Source organism: Tupaia chinensis, unplaced genomic scaffold, assembly GCF_000334495.1.
Source record: "Tupaia chinensis unplaced genomic scaffold, TupChi_1.0 Scaffold000045_1, whole genome shotgun sequence".
Taxonomy (NCBI): Eukaryota; Metazoa; Chordata; class Mammalia; order Scandentia; family Tupaiidae; genus Tupaia; species Tupaia belangeri.
The window spans coordinates 1476689-1488453 of NW_006159501.1; the positions used below are offsets into that span (position 1 = coordinate 1476689).

The 11765-nt window shown below is 35.8% G+C and overlaps 1 protein-coding gene across 1 annotated transcript in view; it reads left to right on the forward strand.

Annotated features, from left to right (window-relative positions):
* Window positions 1-71: 71 nt before the first annotated feature.
* RAD51AP2 (RAD51 associated protein 2) overlaps window positions 72-11765 on the forward strand; it is a 13972-nt gene continuing 2278 nt past the window's right edge. Inside the window, 4 exon segments of the mRNA XM_014589549.2 lie at window positions 72-2864; window positions 2867-3233; window positions 4115-4201; window positions 8977-9121. Coding sequence (XP_014445035.2) covers window positions 72-2864; window positions 2867-3233; window positions 4115-4201; window positions 8977-9121 — 3392 coding nt within the window.

Genomic DNA, 11765 nt, shown 5'->3' on the forward strand with positions numbered 1-11765 from the left:
CAGCCGGCTCGCGCCTGTTGAAAAGACCGGAGCCTCGCCGGCACCACGGACAGATCCCGCGGTTGCCAGTCATGTCGCTCAGTGGCCGCGCGCCGGGTGTGGCCAGGCTCAGGAGGCCTTCCTCCTGGTTGCCGCCTCTTGAGGGCTCGGATTCCCAGCCTCCTAGTAGCAAGCGGTTCCGTCTGGGGGAGCCGGGCGGCGTTTCTGAGGTGGGGTGGCGGCTGCCTTTGGTGCCTCGCTTATCTGAGGTGGAAAAAGTCTGGGAGTTGTCCCCCAGACCGTTCAAGACGCTTCTTTTTCCAAAGACGGCGTTTTTTGATAACTCCACCAACTCGTGTGTGGAGAAGTCAGCCAGTGAGAAGCACATATGTAATCTGGGATGCCCAAATGGCAAATTTCTGACGAGTAGCTGTTCTCAGTCTCTCCCGTCACGCGGTTTTGATTCTGGTTTGAGGGTTTCGGAAATGTCTTCTGAGCCAGCACCGCGTGACAGAGAGGTTTTCAGGGCGCGCCAAGGCGTTCTGCCTGGCACCTCCATACACCGCAGACACGGAGTTAGACCCGAGGATGAGAACCAATGCTTAGCCCAAGAGAGAAGCGACATTCTGAAAGACAATACTTACATAAGACAGACAGAAGATCCATTTTTAGATGTTACCTTTCACAAGAAAGCTAGATCAACATTTCGTGAAATTAAGAACAGATGTAAAGCTGACAGTGTTATGCCATCAAATAAAAAAGAAAAAATTTCATCATCTACGCTAAAAATACCAAAATCTCAAAACCAACCCAGCTTGGAAATTGCCAAACCCAACTATTTTAGAGACAGCAGCACAATAAGTATCCCTGAGTTTTCAACAGATTTAAATAGCAAAATGTCCCCTGTCTATTTAAAGCAAATAGCAAAGAAAAAGAATGACAAAAATGAGGCATATGTTAGGGATTTCACAAACATTTACTGGTCCCAAAATAGACCTGATGTTAAGAAGCAAAAGTTACAGGATGATAAAAAAATTGAGGATGCAGAAAATACGTTTTTTGAACTTTATAAAACTAACCACCAGTCAGGCAGCAACCAAAATATTTGTGAGAGAAAAGACTTGATCAGTTTAAACTACTATACCAACAATAGTGTCAAGTGTGATGTAAGGGACTTTAAAAAGAATTTCACTATAATACTTGAAAATTCTAATTGGGAAGAAGCAGGAACATGCCTGGATGGGTGCATACCTAGTAGGCTGGAAAAATCTCAAAGCTGGGACTATAACATTAGATATGTTTTGAGAAGAAATAGGGAAAATTGTTGGATTATGAATAATTACAAGACTACCTGTGAAACTATGAAAAAAGAGGGAGAAAATGTGAATGTGCTACAATTATTAGAAATAGACTTTTTAGGAGAGGGAGTTTACCACGATACAAAAGTCATGAATATACATGAACAATCAAATCCTCTCAGGGCAAGAACTCAGTGTAGCCAAGCAACTTTGATAAAAACAGTTTGGTTAAATGGTAAAGGAGAAAATGTTAATGTGCTACAGTTGAGGTACTATACTACACAAAAAGACTCTCATTTTAACATTTTTCAAAGTATCATTATACAAATTTTCTACTTCCTTAAGAGTATTTCAGGAAATCAAGAAGATGATAGCATTTCAATCTGGCATAAAATTTTGAAGAGTAAAAAGCAAATTGGTGTTCAAAATCGGATAACTAGAATGAATGTCATTACAAAGAATGGCATTTTAAGCGTTTATTTACAAACCAGTATTTCAGAACCTTTAAATATCACACTGAGAACCAACATAGGTTCTTTACTGAATAACTTTGACATTCTGACAAGTTTTCAAAGTGATTCTGAATTAGAAGAGGGATACATTTTCAATTGGATATTATATTTATATCATCCAAAATGTATTACAGTGGAAAATCACACTGCATATCTACTAGGAATTTTAACTTTTTCAGGAATATTAGAAGATAATGTAAAACCTATGTTAAAAGAAAGAAAACTATTTAAAACTATAGATGTTTTTGGGGAGCCTAAGGAGAAAAATATCAATTCCTCCATACTAATAGCTAATGTTTTTAAGATGTCTAAAAAGTTTTTTCTTTCAATGGACTTCGATGACCTGAGTGACATGTCTTCTATAAAAGAAATTAGTTATAAAAATATGAGTTGTTCTGAACAGTTCATGAATATGGAAAATTGGACTCACTGTAGTTCTAGCACTGTTGGAACACATGTTAAATCAGATCCTCACTTTATACAGAACAACCATGAATGTATTAATGAAAAATGTGAAATAAATATGTACAACCAAGATTTAGGTACTGAAAGAAAACAGGAATGCAATAACAACAGTAGTTTTAATTCTAAGAACATGCTTGAAGATTTCTTCATGGATAAGCAACAAGCCATAGTAAATCAGGTGTTAAATATTGGGAACTTTTGGAGTAAAGTAGAAGAAAAAAAATATTACTTAATTTTGAAGGAGGAAGTAAAAGTCACATCACAAAATTTGACAAATGGTTGTCAAATTCATAAAGATACTAAGACAGAAGAGAAAGAGAAAGATTTTCCTCTAATGAATGGCATATTTTCTTTGCAGTCAGTTTCAATAAGTCTTAAAGTAAGTGTGAGAGAAGCTAAATATGCTAATCAAAATAACGTAGCTTTCAGAAATGAGTATGAGAATATTTTGCAAGAAAGTGAGCAAGCTAATTCAAAGCATTTTTATCCAAAGAAAGATACTACATTTTGTGTTAATCATCAATTTGAAAGTGATTTGAGTGAAGGGAACAATGAATGTTTTCAGAACTTAACTCCTAAATGTTTATCAACAGAAGCTCTGACAATAGAGGGAAAGATTTTGAGATGAAGAGTAAATTTGATTTAGTACTTGAAGAACTTCGTATGTTTCATGAAATTAGTAAGGATGACAAAATTCTAGGCACTGTGGAAACAAACAATGGACAAGAAAATTACTGCAGAGAAAGTAATGATGATGAGGTAAACATGGAGATAGAAAAGGATTCAAAAATGATGGCAGTCAACAAAATATGTGCATCTTCTTTGATCTGTGATGCTGTAGCAGGTCCTAATATGCATAAAAGGCATCACAGTTTATTCAAATGGAATACAGCACCCAAAAATGGAGAACAGGAAGTCCATAATGGGCGTTGCTGTCCTAGGACACGAGAGGGTGAATTACGCTATGCTTCTGAGGAAGGTATGAATTCATTAAAAAAATGTTATTTTCCCATTTTTTTTCCTTTATGATAGGGTATATATGCTTGCTGGAGAGAGAAAGTGAGAAATCATATCTCAAGGGGAGGCCCATGCTGCAAACCCTTCTCCATTCTCCTCTTGGAATTTTGGGCACACACCTGCATGCACACGTATCCAGTGTGTTTTTCAAGACACTGAGTCGGGACTCGAACTGTGTGATCAGCCGTGTGAGATCTAGTCGCCTTCCCCATCACACCACCAGCTGGCCCCATGTCCACTTTTAAATTTTTATTTCAAATTTTTTTCAGAGGGTACATGTGATGGGGTGGGGGAAGTGAGAAAGCAGCCCTCATGGGGGATGGTCGTTCTGCAGTCCCTTCTCCGTTTCTCCCTCCTTTCATGATCACCGGCATGTATGCACATGTGTCCTGTATGTTGCTTTCAAGTCTCCGGGTTCGGGACTTAAATTGTGCCATGTGAGATCCAGCCACCTTAAACATCACACCTTGAGCTGGACTTAAAACATCCTCTCGCATGATTAAAATAACTACTATTTTTTTTTCTGTATGGGCCAAATATGCAATTTTGGCAATAAACACGGTAACATGTAAGATAATGTTCATTAATGTATGCTAGTTTTCCATAAATGTCTGTTCAGTGTTAAGAAATTTATGGAAGAAAGTAAAAAAAAAAAAAGAAATTTATGGAAGCTGAAAAATAAATTATTAAATTTTTGATAAGAGCTTTGAAGAATTCTACTTCATTTCTGTACATATTAGAAGCCAACTGAAGTAAATATTTCAAAAAATGATTTGTTCATCGTGTTAATATTTTATATAAAAGTTACTTTTTTTGCTGTAACATGTCAATCTTTATTTTCAGATTGTGAAAAAAAACTTTTATCCAAAAGACCTGCTCATTTCTTAGATGAGTGTAAGGAAGAAAAATTTAACTATTTACTCCAGGGAGGTAAGATTTTTAGTTATTTCTTAGAATAAGTTCTAAGATGATAATCACATTCTTGTATTTTTAGCACAACAAAAGTAGGGATGCATAGGTTGCTAGAAAAATCCAAAGCTTAAGTACTTTCCAAAAACATTGAATATTTACTAATCCAAAATTCAATAGTTAAAAATTAATTGAAAATTAAAATATCAGGTCATCAGAAAAGTCATGATGCATTTTTGCATACAAAAACATAAGCAAAAAGTCATGACATTTTCCGAGGACCCAACATTATTTACAATATTACTGGGAAATGCACTCTGCAAAACTGTATTCAATTCATATTTACATTGATACATTGTAATAACTGTGGTAAGACAGGTGTTAGGTGTGTCAACACATCTAACATAGGCAACGTTAATTGGCAAAACCCCAAAAGATATGATCTAACTTGGACTTCCACTGATGAGATGTCATGCTAAATTATGTGTTATCAAGGTTCTTTATGTGTTTTATTGTTATGGGCTCCTTATATCAATACTTCATTTTACTAAGTAAAAAAAAGTCCATGTAGGCTTGTTAACATTGTTTTTAACTATGACATTTATAGTTTTGATTACCATTAAAGTAATAAAATTAAAGAAATATTAAACAACTTTGCCAAAGAGGTCTACAGTATCAAAATAGAACACCTTATGTCAAACATCCATTCTAACTAGTGGATCCAATGAGGGTGGGGTAAAGGTTGTGCTAAAATTAGGGAAGTAGGTAAAGTTATAGTCTGGTCAGAAATTTCTGGTCTTGGGATCAGCAGTTGGTGTAATGGTTATGTAGCTGGACTCCCATGTAGTTGACTGTGGTTCAAGTCCTGAACCTGGTGGCTTAAAACTCACGCTCCTGGTGCATGTGTGTGCATGCCCAAAGTGCCGAGAGGAGAATGGAGAAGGGATTGTGATGTAGCCATCCCCTGGGGAGTGATTTCTTGCTTTCTGATTCTGGCAAGTGCACGTGGTCTATAGCAAAAATCTCTTAAAAAAAATTTCTGGTTTTATATAATGAGATTAAATCTAGAGAGGAAATGTTTAAAAAATTTTTCTGGTCTTGTATAATGAGATTAAATCTAGAGAGGAAATGTTGTGGGAGAAATATATTTACCAAAATGCCTTCAGTCATGTGTCATTTCTCAAAACATTTTTCCCGACTTATCATTGGTGGAATGTGGTCTGTTTTACATTGTTGTCACCTCAGAACTGGATCTTTTCCTGTTAGCTGACAATAAAATAATCTTGAAAATTATTTGATGCCCTTGAAAGAGCTAAAGCCTACAGGTAGACTCTTCTCCCATGAATAAAAAAAAAAATAATTGGGGCCAGCAGGTGGTGTAGTGGTTACATGGCTGGACTCCCACACGGCTGACTGATGTTTGAGTCCTGGACCTGGTGGCTGGAAATCATGCCAAGTGCATGAGCCTGAGTGCCTCAAATCCCGGGAAGAGAATGGAAGAGAAGGGACTGTGGTGTGGCCATCCCCCCTAGAGTGTGATTTCTCACTTTATCTCTGTGTCTGTCTCTCTCTGGTGCACACATGTACCCTAAGGCAAAAACTTCAAAAGAAAATAATTATTGATGGAGCAATGCCCTGTGAATCTTAAAAGCAGGATGGCAGGAATTAGTTTGGGGAGGGTAGGGTTTGCTGCTTTTAGGGCAGAAAGAAAGGAAAAAATTAGGCTTAAGGACATATTTTGGGGTGGGCTCCGAAGAGTAGTGGTTAAATGCTATGCAGAGGAAGCCGAATCCCACATGGCAAGGCTCAAGTCCCAGCCCAGGTTAGCTCTGGCTTGGAAAGCTTACATGCTGGGTGTCTGCGTATGTGTCCAAGATCCCGACTGATGGAGAATTGGAGGAAAAAGTACTGTGGCATAACCAGGTCTTGAGAGAATGCTCTCTTTTTCTCGCTTTTGTGCACACATGGTCCTCTGGCATAATAAAAGAAAAAAATTTAAAAAGAACATATTTTACTATCGAATAGAAAGATATTAGGGACATATCTAATATATGCCATCATAATTATAATTGTGATCATAAGGAGGGTATACAAAGAAAATTCAAGTGTACAAATTGGAAAATAAATGTTACATTATTTGAAATATCTAAACTCATGGTAATGTGATTCTGCCTTTATAACTTAGTGATGTCTAAAATATGAAAAGTAATGTCTGAGATCAGCTCTAATTATTTAATACTATGTTGGGATAGTCAGTCATGGATTTGCTTTTAATGTGCATAGGAATAGAAAAATCTTTCTGAAGCTTGTTAAAATCCACAGTGCAATGGAAAAATCAGGAGATACTGTGAAGAGAGATTAGTAAGAACAGGATTAATGCTCTGCCTAGAAACAGTGGTGTCTGCTAAAACAGTGTGATTTTCCAGGTATCAGAAAGATCCCAATGGTCCTGAAATGTTTTGATGTCTGCCCTCCTGTTATCATGATGCCTCTTCTCTTAAAGTTTCTGCCATCGTTTCTAGTGCATCTCTCCTTTCTTGTTTCTGTATCTGTCTTCTCTCTATGTAATGATTAGAAGGCAGGTGTTTTGAAATTATTTTGGGCATGTGTTATATGCCAAGTAGCCAGTTCACCAGGTGCTTTCTTTAGAATTTAGACCAATGCTTCCCTAATTTTAATGTATTAATATATATGAACACCTGGAGGTTCTGCTTCAGTTGTTAGACAGGTCCCATGATTCTGCAAACCCCTAGCAGATGTAGATGTTGCTAATCTCAAACCAGAGTTTGAGTTGTGAGGGTTTAGATAATGATCGAGATGGAAAAGCTATCACTGAAATTTATGACTTATAAAGTGAACAATTTCTGGTACTATGCCTGAATATTTAGTATTGTGAATACAACATAGGGACCAGCAGTGGGGTGTAATGTCTACATTGCTGGACTCCCACGTAGTTGACTGCGGTTTGAGTCCCAGATCTGGCAGCTTAAAACTCACACCAGGTGCATGCATGCCCAGGATCCCGAGAGGAGAATGGAGAAGGCGATTTCTCCTTTTCTGTCTCTCTGTCTCTCTGGTGAGCACACAAGTCCTATGGTGAAAATCTCTCTTAAAAAAAAATTGTTAATACAAAATAATGAAGTGAACTAGTGTGTGATGAAAATAAAAGGAACATAATTTATTTGATAAAAAGTTAGGAAATTCAATGAGGCAACAAAGTATATGCTTGCAATCATTTAATGACTGTTTAAGGACATATGCTTTGCAAAAGATGAGCTGTTAACAGAAATCAGTAGAGTAATTTTTCACCCACTGCAAAATTACCAGAAGTATCTGCCATGTTTGAATATGGAAGAGGAAAACTATACTTTGAAAAAGTAATCAAATAAACTACTAATTATGACTTTGTCCTGAAACCATAATTTAAAAAAGAAGAATTACACTTGGCATTAATTGCTGAAATTGCCTAATTTATAGCAAAATCTAGTGTATCAGACATGAGTCAGCCATTTTTTTCTTATTTGCATATCTCTTCATTTGTTTTTTAAAAATCTAGTAACAAAATGGTATTTTCATTTTCATGATTGATTTAATAATTTTAATGTTGAATCAAATATTACAAACTGATTTATGGCTATCTTTGTATTGTTTTCTCTTGATTAAGAGATTCTTGCTAAAAAGATAATGCGCTTGCCTGAGAGACAGAGAGGCAGAAGAGAGAAAGCGAGAAATCATTCCCTGAGGGGATGGCCATGCCGCAATCCCTTCTCCATTCTTCTCTTGGGATTTTGGGCATGCATGCACAGGCACCTGGTGTGAGTTTTAAGCTACTGGGTCTAGCATTGGAACCGTGGTCAACTATGTGGGAGTCAGTGATGTAACTGCTACGCCGACTGCGCCAACTGGTCCCTTAGAAGATTTTGTTTTGTCTTTTCTCTTTATTTACATGTAGTGTAATTTTATATTCAATTTTATTAATGTTTACATAAATGGATACACAGATTCTAGTTGATTCAGCCTAGTAGAAATCATGGTGTTTACCTTTTGTCAGATTTAACAATGGGTTAATTATTCTGATTTTAGTGTAACGTGCTATTATATTAAGGTCATACTAATTCATTAAAGCCTGACTTACATTTTTAGCTGTAACTATGTGCCTCACAGTTCATTAACAGAACAAAACAACAACAAAAAAACTCTGAAGTTAAAGATTTTGCTGTATTTCATTATCCAAGTTTAACTATCTGTCTGGTTAATGGATTTAATAACAGTTATATCTTCATGAAATGTTTTAGACCTCTTTGAAAATGATATAATGTGTTGTTAAATAAAACTTAAAAATAAGAGACTTGCATTGATGCATAACAGATGGTCCACAGTTCAGCCTTATTATTGACAATAATCTTTAAAAACCAAATATAACCATTAACAATAGAGCATAGTTGTTTAGCTTTGTAAAAAATAAGTGACATAGTATTTAAAACTACTACTTCAAGTTGGTTTCAATTTTGTTAAGTCAGACTGCCTGAGTGGAATGCTGATTTTATTTAGATGCTATTTTATATTGTGAAAATTAGTTACCTTTTCTGTGTTTAGGTTTCTATTTTTTAAAACTGAGAATAGGATTAAGTAAAATAATGTATATAAAGCACTTATCACAATGCCTGGAACAAATATAATAAGTGCTCGGTAAATGCTATTAGTATTAGGATTAGACAGTAGGAAAAGACTTTTAAGCATAGACATTATTGGAGATTTTTACTCCTTTACATACTTTTATTGTCTTACATTTTTAGGTAGTCATTTTTCACATGGCATTTCAAGAGTACGACCTCTTAAGACGTGCAGTCGACCAATCAGGATTGGTTTGTCAAGAAAAGCTAGGCTTAAACAACTTCATCCCTATCTGAAGTAAATATGTTACAAGAATTTAAAAGAAGAGTTTGGACCGTTATATTTCAAAATATTTTAAAACATGTGAAAATGTTTTGTTTCTTTCTTTGGTTAAATGCTTTCTTCCAGTTTGGAAGGTGTTGGGTTTTCTAAAAATGATTATTATAAAGTGTGGATGACTTTACACACGTGTGTAGTGTGGTGACTTATCTTATTTACCTTTACAAGTCTTAAAATATTTCATTGATGTTTTCATATTACATGACAATACAAATTAAACCCCTCTTATAATCATAAAAATGTCAACTTATTATTTTTCATGATATATGCATATTATCCTTTTGTTGACAATACTGATAGCTTCTGTAGATGTCTCAGTAGGATCTTTGACTTATTTAACAGAAATGAACCACTGTTCTAAGTCCACTCTATTTTCAGGTGAAAAAATTAGAGATGCATAGGGATAAGCCTTTCAAGATTATAGAGTTGATATTAGGATTGAGATAAAGGATTTGTCTTCTGTTGAATTCTTTATCATTTTTGTCTGTCTTCATTTTCTAATCATTTCTTCCTCTGGGGCTTATCTTTGGCTTCAGATCCAAATTACGATGATATAGCTAATAATTTCCATTAATTTATTGATTTACAGGACAAAATTACTTTGGTGTTCCCACCATTGTGTTAGACTCAATGATATAATAGAGAAGTCATGTGTAAGACTTTGTATATGAAATATACTTTGAAAAGTTACTTAATTAAATTAATTAATTAATTAATTAATTATAAAAGTTACTTAATTTAATTAATTAATTAATTAATGAGAGGTTTTTGCTATAGAGTGCGTGTGCGTACCAGAAAGACAGAGAGACAGAAAACAAGAAGTCACCGCCCCAGGGTGTATGGTCAGGCCACAATCCCTTCTCCTCCATTCTCCTCTCAGGATCTTGGACACGCACACGTGCCTGGCATGAGTTTAAGCCACTGGGTCTGGGACTCAAACCTCGTCAGTTGACTACATGGGAGTCCAGCGACATAGCCATTACACTAATTGCTGGTTCCTATTTATTATTATTATTGTTATTTTTTTATTTGGCCCGAGACATGAGGGGGGTGGGGTGGAGAGAGAAAGTGAGAAAGCAAGATGCCAGGTCTGGGACTCAGACTGCTGTTGGCCATGTGGAAGTCCAGCACCTTAAGCATCACATTACCTGTTGACTCTCTGGAGCTTATCTTTAAAACATTATTTTAAAATTATGATTCCTGGTTTGCAAATAATCATTGTATATCTTTGTGGGGTACAATGTGATTTTTCAAAGAATGTATAGTATATAATCAATGATGAAGACATATCCATCTGCCTTAGCATCGAACAGTATGTGGCATTGTTCACATTTGATAATGATTCTACCAGTTTCTTTCTTTCTTCTGAAGTCTATATTGAATTGTCAGTGTTGTGCTTACTTGGCTGTGATATATAGTTCCATAAACTATTCCACTTGTTTACATGCATCTTGTGTCTGTTGATCATTTCTCCCAATGACTCCCCAAACCCCCACTACCTCCTTGGGGCTTCTGATAACCTACCATTACTCTTTCCAATTCTGTGCTATCAAATCCTTCAGTTTCCACCATATAATATGGACATTCGATATCTCTTAAGGGGGTCCAAACAGTATTTGTCTTTCATATCTGACTTATTTCCATTAGCATTATGTCTCTAGATTCATCCACTCTGTGTCAGACAACAGGATTTTGTTGTCCTTTATGACTAAGTAGCATTAGGTTGTGTATATGTGCCACATTTTCCTAATCCATTCATTGGTTGTTGGGTACTTAGGTTGATTCCATGTCTCATGTATTGGGAATACTGTTGTGATGAACATGGATATGCAAATATCTCTCTGAATAATTTCTGGTCCTTTGAGTAAATATCTGAGTGTGGGCTTATAATCATTCTACTTTTGGATTTTTGAGGAACCTCTATACTGTCTACTACAGTGGCTGTACTAATTTACATCCTCATCAACAGTATGTGAGAGTTTCTTTTTCTCCACAGCCTCACAAGCACTTATTATTATTGCTATTATTATTTTGATCATAAACATTATGACTGAGGTTAGATGATATTTCATGTGGTTTTGATTTGCATTTCCCTTGATAAGGGATGTTGAACATTTTAAAAATATATTTTCTAGCCATTTGTATGTCTTTGTGTGTCTTCCTTTGAAAGAGTTGTCTGTGCAGGTCTTTTGCCAAGTTTGGGATTTGTTTTTGAGTGAACTGTTTGAGTTTCTTGTGAATATATTTGTTAACAACTCTTATCTGAGGTAAAGAAAATATTTTCTCCCATTCCATGTATTGTCTCTTTATTCTGTTTATTGTTTCCTTTGTAGAACTAACTTTCTATGCCTGAAATTGGCAGAGAAATGTAGGATGTGTATAATTTAAAGGTAGTCATCTGTAGAATAAAATATACTTTTAAAAACATTAGACTAAGAAGGCCAGTCTCATAATATAGTAGTCGGGTGCTGTACAGAAGAAGCTGGGTCCCAGATTGGGTTTGAGTACTGTTTTGAGCTATATATTGGGTTCATACACCTTCCCAGGATCTGGATGGGGTGTAGAATTGGAGAAAAAAGGATTGTGGCATGACCAGGTCCCATGTGGGGGGGATGCATTCTGTCTCCTACTA